The sequence below is a fragment of the Leucopleurus acutus genome (assembly GCF_964270905.1).
Source record: "Leucopleurus acutus genome assembly, chromosome: 4".
Taxonomy (NCBI): Eukaryota; Metazoa; Chordata; class Mammalia; order Artiodactyla; family Delphinidae; genus Leucopleurus; species Leucopleurus acutus.
Window position 1 is genome coordinate 33,308,299 of NC_139146.1, and position 15,976 is coordinate 33,324,274.

General features: G+C 35.6%; 1 protein-coding gene across 2 annotated transcripts in view; it reads left to right on the forward strand.

Moving 5' to 3' along the window:
• TBCK (TBC1 domain containing kinase) overlaps nt 1-15,976 on the forward strand; it is a 231,941-nt gene that overhangs the window by 115,710 nt on the left and 100,255 nt on the right. For both annotated transcript variants that reach the window (XM_082838412.1, XM_082838411.1), the window contains 2 exons: nt 11,253-11,289; nt 12,288-12,449. In XM_082838412.1, the coding sequence (XP_082694538.1) occupies nt 11,253-11,289; nt 12,288-12,449 (199 nt within the window). The remainder of the gene's footprint in view (nt 1-11,252; nt 11,290-12,287; nt 12,450-15,976) is intronic.

Consider the following 15,976-nt stretch of genomic DNA (forward strand, 5'->3'; position numbering starts at 1 on the left):
CCCGCTTCTGCGTGCAGGTCGCCTGAGGGCTTCTGTGTCTGCCCAGACAGGATGGGGTTAGAGAAGCAGCTGATTCGGGGGCTCTGGCTCACTCAGGCCGGGGGGATGGAGGGATATGGAGTGCGGGGCGAACCTGTGGCAGCAGAGGCCAGCGTGACGTTGCACCAGCCTGAGGCGCGCCGTGCATTCTCCCTGGGAAGTTGTCCCTGGATTACGGGACCCTGGCACTGGCAGGCTGCCCAGGCTCCCGGGAGGGGAGGTGTGGATAGCGACCTCTGCTTGCACACAGGCTCCTTGGTGGCAGCAGCAGCAGCCTTAGTGTCTCCTGCCCGTCTCTGGGGTCCGTGCTTTTAGCCGCGGCTCGTGGCCGCCTCTGGAGCTCCTTTAAGCAGCGCTCTTAATCCCCTCTCCTCACGCGCCAGGAAACAAAGAGGCAAGAAAAAGTCTCTTGCCTCTTCGGCAGCTCCAGACTTTTTCCTGGACTCCCTCCCAGCTAGCTGTGGCACACTAGCCCCCTTCAGGCTGTGTTCATGCAGCCAACCCCAGTCCTCTCCCAGGGATCTGACCTCTGAAGCCCGAGCCTCAGCTTCCAGCCCCCACCCGCCCCGATGGGTGAGCAGACAAGCCTCCCGGACTGGTTAGTGCTGGTCAGCACCGATCCTCTGTGTGGGAATCTCTCCGCTTTGCCCTCTGCACCCCTGTTATTGCGCTCTCCTCTGTGGCCCCCGAAGCTCCCCCCTCCGCCACCTGCAGTCTCTGCCCGCAAAGGGGCTTCTAGTGTGTGGAAACCTTTCTTCCTTCACAGCTCCCTCCCAGTGGTGCATGTCCCGTCCCTATTGTTTTGTCTCTGTTTTTTCTTTTTTCTTTTGCCCTACCCAGGTACGTGGGGAGTTTCTTGCCTTTTGGGAGGTCTGAGGTCTTCTGCCAGCGTTCAGTAGGTGTTCTGTAGGAGTTGTTCCACATGTAGATACATTTCAGATGTATTTGTGGGGAGGAAGGTGATCTCCACGTATTACTCTTCCGCCATCTTGAAGCTCCCTCTCAAGACAATCTTTTTCTTCGGTACACAGTGCAAGTACTTTATGCATACTTCCGATTTTGTCTCATGGAACATTTTAAAAGATATTTAACAAAATTAATAATTTTTACTCCTTCACAAGAATATGACTTCTATAATAGTGCCACTACCTTGATTTGTGATGAGGTGCCAGTAGTTTTATTCACCAGTGGGTTTTTTTGCACCATTAGCGCAAATGTTAACATAGTAAAAAAGAGCAAAAACGTTTCAGTATTGTTATAAAAATACCTTTGAAGTTTGGGGCCCCTGAAGGGTCTTGAAGGTCCCCAGAAGTCTGTGAGCACAATTTGGGTAAGCACTCAGACACTGGTGTCAAATGGGGCAGGGTTCTCATCTGGACGCTTCAACTTACTAGCTAAACACTTGTTAGTTTTTCTTATCCACAGTTCTCTTAATGTTGATTATAATAAATCTTACCTCTTAGGATTATTGTGATGATTAAATGAGATAATACATTTAAACCGTTTAACACAGTTCCAGGTACATAGTTAGTATTAAGGGCTTAACCATTATCGGTGTTCTTGTTTTACTTATTAGAATCTGTTCATGTTGCACTGTTTCTTTGGTTATGTTAATATGATTTACATTTTAAAAAGCATTATATTACAAGCTATAATGGATATATTATTTTGCTGCATTAGTTAACAAACACTTTGCTGGAGGAAATATGATACTAACAACAATAAAGACTTCCTTGTTTGTCCGAGTTGGTGAGATTGCTACTTCATTTTAAATTTTAACCTTTTTTATTGCTTGATTTTTAAGGTACTTTTCCGTCTCCCAGAAGGTGTTACATAGCGTGTCTTATAGATTCAATACAGTCATTAATGTGCCAGGCACTGTGTTCCATACTACTTTGTTTTATCTATAAGAATGCAGTATTTATTGGCTGCTTTATTAAGATAAAGATTAGAAACAGATAATCTTTTATTTCAGGGTTACTGGTTCACAAAAATATCAGAATATAATTGTTTTCTATTTAAAATATTCTAAAGAGTTGCTCTGTAAATCACTGTTATCATATAGATTTGTAATTCTCACCTCCTGACTTTTGTCCCCTTGTTGCTGGTTATGAAGGCAGGTTTTGTACTTGCAAATGTTTCCCCAAGATTCTAAGAAGATAGGAGTACTGTTAAATAAGGAGAGCTATTTATTACTGCTTTTGCCTGTATTATGTAGTTTTTTTAATTTACGTGAAACCCTTTCCCATTCCATCGAATTTATCCTGGTTTAACGTAAGCCATCATCTTTGTTCATTGTTGAAAAAGCTAACAGTCTTTTGAATATGAGTAACACAATGGAACAATACAAATGTTTTATGGGCCATATTCTTGATTTTCAAGAATTTTCCTTCATATCAAGTCATGTTATTTTATATGTGGTTAAGAAGGCAATAGTGAGTCAGATATAGACAAAATAAAGGATCTTGTCGAATTTGAAAAGTTGAGGGAAAAGATTTTATGTAAGAATTTTTGAAATTTTGTGAACTCAGAGTAGTTGACATGGGATTGAGGAATATTGACTCTCAGAGCCAGCAGGACTAGAAATACTTTAGCCTTCTTCGTCTGTGCCTTGCATTAATTGAGTCTACCTCGACCTCTGAAACATCATGTACAGTTCCCAGTGCTCAGGATTCTCTTCTCTTTACCTTCCACTCCTATCTCCTGGTTCCAAAACATGTGTAGCTTTTGTTAGATGGCTTCATGAGGTTAACTCAGAATTTTGGGTTGTTGAAATACTTTCCGACTGTAGAAGCTTCTGGGCTGTTATTAAGAATGATAATTGTACTTCTTATGCTGATATCTGATATATGCCACATCTTCTGCCAGGTGTTTTAGAGCCATTAACTAATCTTCACAATAATCCTAAAGGTTCAAAGAGATATGTAGCTACCAGATGACAAAACCAGAGTTTCAAAATTTCAAGAAAACATATGAAAATCTACTGCTTTGAAAACCTGCTGTTTTCAAGCATCCTTTACTTGAATGGCTAGATGTACATTTTTCTAAGGCAGAGAATCATTGCAAGGCATCCATCTAATGGTCAACATGCATTTTACAGAGGTGGCTTATGGTAACTTAAATATAAAAATGCTTTTGACTTGAGGTAAACAGAAAATATGCTCATTAAAAAAATAGATTAAGAAAGTCAATTAGAAGGGACTCCCTTTTGTATTAATTTTTATTATTACTATGTATATTAGAGAGAGAGAACACATAATATGTTTGTAAATAAATCCATTTGACAAAAGATTCACCTAGAGTTTATATTATAAGAAATATTTCCTTTTTTAATCTTTTTCATTTTTATATATTTGTAAGTTTTTGAGCCTTAATTTTCTGCTCTTGAAAATCAAGTTAATGAGCCCCTGCCTTTGTTTTTCCTATTGATGTTTCTAACTTTGACATTACCAGACGATATAGAAAGGCTTCATGAAATGGTTAATAACACTATACTTTCTTGATTATTGCTAGGGGGCAGTATTTACTCAGCTGACTCTTTCAGCAGACTAGCACTAGGCTAATTCAGGAACATAATTTCATGATCTGGAGAAAACAGAATGTGTGAATGTATGATTTCTTTTCACTGGGTTTGTTTCCACCTTTAAATTGGGAAGTAGCTAATAATATCTCTAACTTAATAAGACTAATTTTATATATTTTTCATATTTGTAAGAAAATATTTCATTATTTGTTATTTTTTTTAATTAAAACCTAAACTACCCTAGTATTCAAAATTATCTTATTTTGCTGTCTTTTTTGTATCAGACTGTATTATGAAGATATAGCAATATGCTAAGAAATTATTTAAGATGAAAATATCAGTTAAAATTTTAATAGGGAGAAATAATAGAAGGAATAAATAACAGGCATTACAGTCTCACAGAGTATATTACATATTTATTTACTTGACTTTAGTTGGTAAGCAGTGACTGGGGCTGATGAGAACCTAGGAGTTGTTATATATTAAAGAAATTTATTCAACTTGAATTATTACTTTTCACATATTTATTAGAATATGCTTCATTTTGCTTATTTCTAATAACTGTTTTCATAATTGTTGTCAAAGTATAGGTATATAGTTCAGCATTTCAAGTTTAATGTTTTTTCCATACTTGCCAGTATTTAATATGATGGATACACACACACACATACACACCCCAAGGAAGATTAACTGATTTTCTCTTTATTTCATATGTATTGAAAACTTCTAAATAAATTGTGTAATCTTGTGACTATCTAATCTTTTAATCTGTCCCTTTCAAATATCTTTATTATATATATTTCATTCTTTCAACAAATATTTCAGTGCCTATTATGTACCAGACATTTTCCTAGGCCCTGGTTACATAAATGGAAAAAAAAAACGACACAAATCTCTGCCCTCATTCAACTTATATTTTAGTCGGGGGCAGACAATAAAGATAAATATACTTTGTGGTATGTTAGGTAGTGATAAGTAGTGAACAAAAAACAGCTAAATCAGGGACATGGAGGTTAAGTGCTCAGGTGAAGGAGGGATTGAATATTTCAGTAAGGTAAAGCCTCACAGAAAAGGTGACTTCTGAATAAATGCCTTAATGAATTGAGGGAAAGAGCAATCCAAACAGAAGCAACAGCAAGAGCAGCAAGAGCTACAGCCCTGAGGTGTAAGCATTCCAGGGATGTCAGAGGAGCAGCCAGGAGACAAGAGACCAGTGTGACTGGAGCACAGTGAACAAGGAGATGAAGGTCAAAGAGGTAATTGAAGGGCCAGATTACACAGTCTTATAGATCAGGAGTCCCCACCCCGCTGGCCAGGGACCTGTCCCGGTCCCGGCCTGTTCGGAACAGGGCCGCACAGCAGGAGGTGAGCGGCGGGCGGGCAAGCAAGCCAGAAGCTGCGTTCTGCCACTCCCCATCGTGGCTCCTGTTACCGCCTGAACCATTCCTCCCCTCCCGCCGCCATCCGTGGAAAAATTGTCTTCCATGAAACTGGTCCCTGGTGCCAAGAGGGTTGGGGACCGCTGTTATAGATCATAGTTAGGACTTTAGCTTTTACTGTCGGTAGTGGAAAGCCACTGAAAGCTACATCTTCTTATCTAAACATTTTAACAAGATCATTCTGCCTGCTGTGGTAAGAAAAATCCAAGGAGGGGCAAGATGGAATCTAGAAGACTAGTCATGGGCTATTGTAATAATCTAGGCAAGAGATGATGGTAGCTTGAATCAGGAAATTAGCAGTAGAAGTGGTGAGCAGTTTTCATATTCTGGATATATTTTGAAGGTAGAGCTGGCAGGACTGCTGGTGACAAATGTACAATGTGGAAGAAAGAGGAGATAAGAATGATTCCACAGTTTTGTTTACCTGAGCAACTGGAAGAATAGGATCGCTCTTAACGAAGATTTGAAAGACTGTACTTGGAGGCACAGATTTTGGAAGCAGTGTCAGGAGCTTAGTTTGGGACATGATATGCATATCTATCAGATATACAAGTGGAAATGTCAAGTAGGCATTTGTACATACCAGTTTGGATTTCAGGAGAGAGGTCTGGGATAGAGCTGTAGATATAAGTCCTCACATCATTTGGAGAAAATAGAAGAGAAAAAATTCTAAGCACTGAATATAGGGCATGCCAATATTTAAGTCAGGGAGATAAATAGGAACCAACAAAAGAGATGGAGAAGGAGCAGTCAGAAAACTAGATGAATGTGGTTTCTTGGAAGCCAAGTTAAGGTGGGGGGCAGGTGGTTAGAGGAGGTGAGAATAGTAAATTATGTCAAAGCCTGCTGATTGGTAAAGACTGAGAATGAGAATTGACCATTAGATTTAGAAACATGGAGACCTTTGATGACCAAGAGAAGAGCAGTTCTGGTTGTGAGGTGAAGGCTACAACCTAATTGGAGTGGATTGAGAGAATATTTAATGAATAGCTACTGCTCTTAATGAACTGTAAGATCCTTAGAAGCTAGAGCTATGCTTTCTTCACTGCTTATCCTATCAGGCATAGAGTGAATTCTCCCTAACTCTACCTTCTGTTCTATTCAGACCTCCAACAAATTCCATGAGGCCCACTCACATTAGGGAGGGCAGTCTGCCTTATGAAATCTACTGATTTTCATGTTGATCTCATCCAGAAACACCCTTAAAGACACATCCGGAATAATGTTTAACTAAGTGTCTGGGCACCTGTGTCAGTAAAGTTTACACATAAAATTAACCATCACAAGAACCATTGACTTCTGTTGTGGTTATTGCTACGGCTGCCTTTAAACCTACCAATTTGTTATTTTTATTCTATTTGTCCTATCAGTTCTTTGTTCTCTTTTTCCTTTTTATCTGCCTTCTTCGGATTTGTTGGATATATTTTTTGTGATTCTATTTTATCTCCTTTGTTAAGACCCTAGCTATAACTCTTTGTTGTTTTCTTATTGGTTTCTTTAAGATTTACACAGTGGTCCTCAACCAGGGGCAGTTTTGCCTCCCACGGGATTTTTTGGCAAAGTCTGAGACACTTTTGACAAAACTGAACAAGTGCTACTGGCATCTAGTACAGAGACTGGGTTGCTACAAAAATCTTAAAACGCAAACTACACCTCCCCCTTGAAAGAGTTGTCCAACGCAAAATGTGAATAGTTCCGAGGTTAAGAAATTCTGGTTTATACTATAATTCTTTAACTTATTATAATCTGCTTTTAAGTAGTATTATACCACTTCACATATAGTATAAATACTTTACAACATATACCTCCATTTTACCCTCCTGGCATTTGTATTATTGTTGTCCTACCTTTTATTTCTACATATATTATAAGCTCCACATAAATTATTAGTTTTGCTTTAGAGAGTCACTTTTTTTCTGGTTGTGCCACGCAGCTTGTGGGATCTTCGTTCCCCGGCCAGGGACTGAACCCAGGCCCTTGGCAGTGAAAGCGTAGCGTCCTAATCACTGGACTGCCAGGGAACTCCCGAGAGTCACTTATTTTTAAAGATTTTTTTTAAATAAAAGTTTTTTATATTTAACTACATTTTTATAATCCTGAGTCTCTTCATTCTTCTGTATAGGTCCAGATTTCCATGTGGTATCATTTTCCTTCTGCCTGAAAGACTGACTTCAGCATTTCTTATAGTGCAGGATTGCTGCTGATGAATTCTTTCAGTTTCTGTTTGTGTGAGAGTCTTTATTTTACCTTTCTCTTTGAAAGATATTTTTGCTGGACATACAATTCTAAGTTGATAGGTTTTTTTTTTTAATTACTTGAAAAATGTCGCTCCACTGTCATTTTTTGTGCCCTGTTTTTGACAAGAAAACATTCCTCTCACTGATGCTTTTACATATTGTACATATTGTGCCTTTTTTCTCTGGCTGTGGTGTAAGATTTTTTGAGAAATCTGATTATGATGTACCTTGGTATAGTTTTCTTCATGTTTCACGTGCTTCAGGTTCTTGAGATTATTTACTCTATCAGATTATAGTTTTCATCACTTTTGAAAAATGTTCAGCTATTATTTCTTCAAATATTTTTTTCTGTCCCCTCTCATCTTCTCTCTGTCTTTTGCAGTCTCCAATAACATATTCAGCTGGTTGAAGTTGCTCACTGATGCATAGGACATGTTTTGTTTTTCTTTATTCCCCCTGTCCGTGTTTCATTTTGGGTAGTTTCTATTGCTGTATTTTCAGGCTTACTTATCTCTTCTTCTGCAGTGTCTGATCTGCTCTTAATCCTATTCAGTGTATTTTTTAACTCAAACATTGTATTTTTCATATCTAGAGAGGTTTTTTGGTTCTTTTTTATATCTACTGTGTCTCTACTTAACGTGTTCAATCATTTGTTAGATTTTTGAACATATGTATACAGATATAAAAAGCATTTTGAGGGCTTTCCTGGTGGCGCAGTGGTTGAGAGTCCGCCTGCTGATGCAGGGGACATGGGTTCGTGCCTTGGTCCGGGAAGATCCCACTTGCCACGGAGCGGCTGGGCCCGTGAGCCATGGCCGCTGAACCTGCGCGTCCAGAGCCTGTGCTCCGCAATGGGAGAGGCCACAACAGTGAGAGGCCCACATACCACAAAAAAAAAAAAAAAGCATTTTGACATCCTTGCCTGCTATTACAAACATTTATGTTAGTTCTTTGTCCATTTTGATTGAATGATTTTTCTCCTCATTATGATCATTTTTTTTCTGCTACTTTGCACTACTGATTTTTTTACTGAATTTCAGTCATTGTGAATTTTACCTTGCTGGTTATTGGATATTTTTATGTTCTTGTAAATATTCTTGAGCTTTTTTTTGAGATGCAGCTAGGTAACATTGAAACAGTTTGATCTTTTCAAGGCTTGCTTTTAAGGTTTGTTAAGTGAGACCTGGGCAGCATAATTTGGGAGCATAATTTTGCCCCATTACTAAGGCAATATCCTTTTGAGTACTCTACCTTATGCTTTGTTTATTTCAGGGTTTTAAAAAAAATTGTAGCTAGTGGTAAGGTGAACCATGCCTGCCTTTGTGTGAGCCTGGCATGTTTTCCCCCTGATCCTTTCAGGTGGTTCCTCCCCACTTTGTGTTCTTCCTCATACACATGCTCTCTTCAATAAAAGGGATTGTTAGTTTTGTTGCTGAAGTAACTCAGGTAAGATTCCTAATGACAAACAATTGGCTTTGATCAGAAGGGTAGAGCATAATATAATTTATGTTATATCCTTAAAAGCAAGAAAAGTTAAATAATACTGATGGAACTTACATATACAGACTGTATGTTTAAATTTAAATTAGGCTGAAAATTCAGAGTTTATTATATTTTATTGTTTTCTACAACCAATACTCTATAGTGAAGTCACATACCTCTGTACTCCTCAGTTTCCCCATTTGTAATGGCTGTGTCAGTGCATATAAGTGATAATCTTGTAGGGAGCAATGGGTTTATTTCACATACAGTACTTAGATTTTAAGGTAGTCTATAACTGTACTTACGGTTCTTGACTGGCATTTAATAGCATAGATACTCAATTGTGTATAATGCAAAGAAATATTCAACTCTACTTATAAATTCACAATTGATAGGTGCTGAAAAACTATTTATTTAAACGCTATAGGTAGTACAAAAATCTTTGTCTAATAGGAGCATGCACTGACATAAAACATAAAAGTAGAGCTTTTTCAGATTTTTCTATAAATTATTATTGGTTTTTGATACTTGTTATTAACAAAGGAGATTTTACTCTACTTTTAGAAATTAAGAATGATTTCTCACTTTCAAAATCTCACAAAATTAATTGGTGTGTGTGTGTGTGTGTGTGTTTCATTTCTAGAGAGTAAACTTAGGAAAATAAATTTGTCACTCATCTAAAGAACCAAATTATTTCATTCCTGGATCTCATTACTTTTATGAAGCTTCCTGTTAATTTAGAAAGTGGTAATAGGCATAAGCTTCATAAAAATTTTTTAATGAGACATTTTGGACATTTTTCAAATATCATCTCATCATGTTTCAAAAAATACTCAGTAAGGGTAACTCAACACTGATGAGGACTCTTCAAATCTTAGGAATATTTTATTCCTAAGAACAAAGTTCTCCTTTGAAAAGTAGACCTTTGAAATTAGCATGCTAGTATTGTGTTTGGATTAGGCATTGTCTTGAGTGTAGTCTTTGATGAAATGAAAATACTCTGTGGAATAAGCCTTGGCCAAAGGATCATCTGCAGCATTTGTAATAGATGTCATTATTTAATAGAATATTTGTGATAATAATTATAATTATCTAGATTCTCTTTTATTTTTTTAAATTTTTATTGAAGTATAATTGATTTACAATGTTGTGTTAGTTTCTAGTGTATAGCAAAGTGATTCAGTTATATATATATATATATATATATATATATTCTTTTTTAGATTCTTTTCCATTATAGGTTATTACAAGATATTGAGTATAGTTCCCTGTGCTATACAGTAGGTCCTTGTTGGTTATCTATTTTATATACAGTAGTGTGTATATGTTAATCCCAAGCTCATAATTTATCCCCCCTCCTTTCCCCTTTGGTAACTGTAAGTTTGTTTTCTATGTCTGTGAGTCTATTTCTGTTTTGTAAATAAGTTCATTTGTATCAATTTTTTAGATTCCACATCTAAGCAATATCATATATTTGTTGTTCTCTGTCTGCCTTACTTCACTTAGAATGATCATCTCTAGACCCATCCATGTTGCTGCATATGGCATTATTTCTTTCTTTTTTATGGCTGAGTAATATTCCATTGTATGTATATACCACATCTTCTTCATCCATTCATCTGTCATTGTACACTTAGGTTGCTTCCATGTCTTGGCTATTGTAAATAGTGCTGCAATGAACATTTGGGTGCACGTATCTTTTTGAATTAGAGTTTTCTTCAGATATATGCCCAGGAGTGAGATTGATGGATCATATGGTAACTCTGTTTTTAGTTTTTTAAGGAACCTTCATACTGTTCTCCATAGTGGCTGTACCAATTTACATTTCCATCAACAGTGTAGGAGGGTTCCTTTTTCTCCACACCCCCTCCAGCATTTATTATTTGTAGACTTTTTGATGATGGCTATTCTGACCAGTGTGAGGTGATACCTCATTGTAGTTTTGATTTGCGTTTCTCTAATAATTAGTGATGTTGAACATCTTTTTATGTGCCTCTTAGCCATCTGTATGTCTTCTTTGGAGAAACGTCTATTTAGAACTTCTGCCCATTTTTTGATTTTTTTTTTATATAGAGCTGTGTGAGCTGTTTATATATTTTGGAAATTAATCGCTTGTCAGTCGCATCATTTTCAAATATTTTCTCCCATTCCATAGTTTATCTTTTCATTTTGTTTATGGTTTCTTTTGCTGTGCAAAAAAAGCTTTTCAGTTTAATTATGTCCCATTTGTTTATTTTTTTTTATTTCCATTACTCTAGGAGGTGGGTCCAAAAAAATATTGCTGTGATTTATGTCAGAGAGTGTTCTGCCTATGTTTTCCTCTAGGATTTTTATAGTATCCAACCTTACATTTAGGTCTTTAATCCACTTTGAGTTTATTTCTGCATATGGTGTTAAAGAATGTTTTTAATCAGTGGAGTAGACCAAAACATAGAGCTTTTTTTACCATTCAGTTTACTGGAAGTCATTCTAATTATCTCTTTTATTTCCTCTTTATCCATCCCCTGCATCCCTATCTTTTTCCACTCATAGCTCTATGCCATCCCTTGGTTTCTCACCATGTTTACTCGTAAGTATCATTTTCCCTTTTCTTTCAATATTGTATTAGCAAAAGAACAGCTTCATTCTTTCCCAGTATATTATAGTTACAGTAATACTAAGCAGATTTAATTACATGAGCATCCTTATGTAATTCTAAGGTAATATAGTTGTGTAGAAATTTTTTTCAATTGTTCTGACTACTAAATATCAAAAAGGTAGTTCTATAAGATGAAAACCTATCTGATATATCATGACATTCATAAAATCTCTGACCTCTATTGAAAAATAAATTAATATTAACTATAGTATTTACATAGAGTTTTGGAAGGCAACTGTTACAACCAAATCAGACTCAATTTTTAGAGATTGTCTAATAACTAATACTTCTGTTATTTCCTATCCTAGAATTCCTCTAGAAATAAACAGTTTATGTGAATATATAATACTTTAATCAGTTACAGATATTAATACAGTGGATATTCTGCTTAAACATGTACGTTTGATTAATGGAATACAATATTTGAAGTAGATCTGTATGCACTGGACTGGAAAGATGTTCAGAGTATTCATAAATGAAAAAAAGACAGTTTCCAAAAATAAAAAATTGCTAATCAGATTTTTTTATGGGAATTACAAAAAGCAGTTTTTAGAGTGTATAATAGAAATATAATGATACTGAATCTATAACAATACTAAAATTCTTCTAAGTATATAAACTTGTGAGAATAATATGACCTGAAAATTCTAGGAAGAAACAGAATGAATGTAACAGCTATACCAAGATTGATAGTGGTGGCTAGAAAATGTCATCTATTTGATCAATCTGATTATCAGTTTTTTAAGATGCCTTAGGAAGCAGTAAATCTACAAAGCCAAATACGCATTTTATAAAAAACAGTTTGCCAGTATTTGTTCTGTAATAGTTTTGACCATAAGGGAATTACCATGTCTAGTAAAGTAGCTTGTTGTTGTTTTAATTTTTTATTTTTAATCTCAATTAATTTATTTATATTTGTCATTTTACAGATGTATTTCCACTGCACAAAATTTTCCACCTCTGGGATACCCTACTGCTTGGGAATTCCTCCTTCCCATTCTGTATCGGAGTAGCAATTCTTCAGCAGCTGCGTGACCGGCTTTTGTCTAATGGCTTTAATGAGTGCATTCTTCTCTTCTCTGATTTACCAGGTATAGATATATATAAATGGAATTACTAAGTGAAATTTAATTATAGGATAATGAGACATTCTTATAACAATTTGCAAAAATAATCATACAAGCCTTCAGAATCTCTTCTGCTTGAGCCTCATCATCCGTCTCTGAATTGGCTCCCTTGTATAGTACCTGTTCTTCTGGCCCAGCATTGTAGATATAAAACTGGGTCATAATAGTTCACTATCATTTACTTTCATGTCAGTGATGCCATCAAAAAGGTAAAGAGGAAAAAAAAAAAAAAAAAAAAAAAAAGGTAAAGAGGGCAGGGCAGTGGGGGCGGGTGGGGTGACACATTTGCCTTGCTTAGGATAGGCCTATTTATCTCCAACTGATAGAGAGTAAATAAAGGCCACTTGGGAAGGGGTTTGAGAATCAGTAAGTTTATACAGAGATGTAATTCACGTGGAACTTTGCTCTCTCCTATCCATAGCTGCTTGCTAACAGTTTAACAGTTTGAGGAAAGGAGAAACCCTGTCCTCTTGGGAGAGCAAGTCACACTCCAGGGAAATTCCATTTATACAATGCAGGATAGTAAGTCAAGCTATATATTGTATTCATAAGTGAGGAGCTTGTAAATTTAGGAGTTGAATGCTTAAGTGTAGAAATATTGAATGTAACTATGGTTTAAGCTTTGATACTTTCGCTGAAAAGATGAAAGTAATATGGTTACATAGGATATAACAATCTGTGGAAGAAAAAACTGAACTACATTTTTGTGGAAACCAAAATGTTTTTCAAGTAGAAAAATTCTGCTTTCTTCAAATAGCATTTCATTGGCTCCAGCCCTTCTATGTGTTTATTGCTGTTCTCCATATTTTCAGGCAGCCACAAGTGATTGCTGAAAATAAACACACTTAAAATTATCCAAGAGATAAATTTGTCTAAAAATCAAAGAATAAAAGAAAGGTACCTTAACGCTATATATTTAATAAGTACTCTACAAAGAAATAAGAAAACTGCTGCCTAGAAATAGAGACACAGATGTAGAGAACAAACATATGGACACCAAGGGGGAAAAGTGGCAGGGGGTGGTGGTGGTGGTGGTATGAATTGGGAGATTGGGATTGACATGTATACACTAATATGTATAAAATAGGTAACTAATAAGAACCTGCTGTATAAAAACTAAATAAAATAAAATTCAAAAAAAAAAGCTAACTGTGAGGACTTACACTACAATAAACCTTCAAAGGGATACAAGCTTTCAGTTATAAGATGAATAAGTTCTGAGGATCTAAAAGACAACATGGTGATAGTAGTTAATAATACTGTATTGTATGCTTGAAATTTGCTAAGATAGTAAATCTTAAGCATTCTCACCACAAAACAAAAATAGTAACTATGTGAGGTGATAGCTGTGTTAGTTAATGTGATTGTGATACTAATTCCACAAAGTATATGCATATCAAATCATCCTGTTGTACACTTTAAATATGTACAATTCTTTATGTCAATTATACCTCAATAACGCTGGAGGAAAAAGAAAAAAAAAAAAAGAAAAGAAACCTGCTGCCTACCCCAATTTTTATTTTTAGTGGATGATCTGTAGCTGGTAGTTTATCATCTTTCTGTTGTTGAAAATCTTCATCCTTTTTGGGAAAATAATAGCAAAAATTATTGGATTTATTTTAAAACTTCTACTTCCCCTTTCCCCTCAAATTAAAAGTATTCACCATCAGCTTTCTAACTTATCAAACTTTAATTAAAGTTAATTATTTCTTGTATCAACAAATAGTTGTTTAGTTCTTTTTTTTTTTTTTCTGGGAGATTCTTTATGAAAATCAAGCTCTCTTTTTTTCCTATTGGTGTTGAACAGTTACAGAAAAGCTAGTTTTGCAAACTACAAATACTGTCTGTACCGTGCAGATATTTTCCTGTTGTTTCTAAATTGCCAAAGTAAGCAGAGGATGATTGATTAGAATTAAAAGAATTTTTCTGGTCAGGTCTAAAAAATATATGTTAGGAATGATGATTGTGCATTTTCAAGTAAAGTAAATTTAATACCTTTCCAATTTTGTGCATAAATATTCCAGTTATACACTGGTGAAGGAATCTGTTTTCATATTGTATAGGCAGATTAGTGGTAATTCTGCTTGTACATTAGAATAGTCATTATTTCTGAAATCAGAAAGTAAGAGTATATGTTTGTTAGAACTGACTCATTGAAAAGGTAAACACTACTTACTTTTGAAAGTAGGGTGCCTCTATTGATGTGAATTGCATTGATCCTCAGTGCCATTATTCTGGCTCATCATTTACTTGGTCACTATATGATTCCAGTTGGGGAAGAAAAAAGTTTATAAGAAAAATGTGACTTAAGAAAAAAGAAGGGTGGAGGGGTTAAATGTAAACTTTGCCTTTAAGTACACCTCTGTTTCCTTTTATGTTTAATCACAGTGCACTTATTTGGGATGTCTTTCCTAATTAGATCTAATAGATGTCTTTTTTCATCATGTTGAGCCCACTAACTGTACTTGATGCTTGAAGGAACTGGGAAGTGGTCATGGGAAGTCCTAAAAAGTGAATCCAGATTAATATACACACAAACACACTGAATGCGCCTTTTCTAAGCAAAATATTATGTGACATAAGCTTGGAACATGTTTGAAAGAAAGAAAAAAACATTTTTTAAGTCTACAAAATGAGAAGAGATAGGCTAACTCCATATTTCACCTTAATTCTTGAGATAGACTTTGTAGGTAAAGATAGGTTAGGATTAAACATTAATTTGAATTTATTAAATATATTGTGCTTTACCGAAATCCCCACTTAACTGAGTTTAAAAGCATAAGTAATCAATCAGAACAAATTTAACTAAATTCTTTGCTGAAGCAGATTAGCAAATTCACTGTTCAGAACATCTGTTGACAGTAATATGATGGAATCACCATCCAGTTGGTAACCTTGTAAACAAAATAACCTCGCATTTTTTTTTTAAGTTGTCCCTTTCTAGTTGTTTCTTTCTACAAAGAGGGGCCCAACAGCCTAGTGGTTAAGAGCATGGAATGTGGAGCCAGATAACCTGGGTTTTAGGTCCTAGCTCTACCCCTTACAGTTGTGTGACCTTAGGGACATGACTTAACCTCTTTGTATCTGTTTCCTTAACCCTGCTTATATGAAAATGATAATTGTACCTACCTAATAGGATTGTTGTGCTAAATAAATCAGGACAACTAAACAACTCAGAGCAGTGCCTGGCAAAGAGCAAGTGCTATGTAAGTGATTATTATTATTAATGTTATTACCATCATCATCATTATTATGATTTTCCTCACTTTTTCCTTTCTATCATGACTGCTTTCCTATTGGTAAAATAAATGAAGCAATCACCCCATTTGGCTTTTTCTATGTATTATTGAGGTAGATATCAATCATATAGATTTCCTTATTAGCAGAAGCAATGGAGAATTACCTAAGAAGTCAAGTAAGCCTTCAGTATATATATATATATATATATATATATATATATATATATATATGTATATTATGACTAAGAAGAA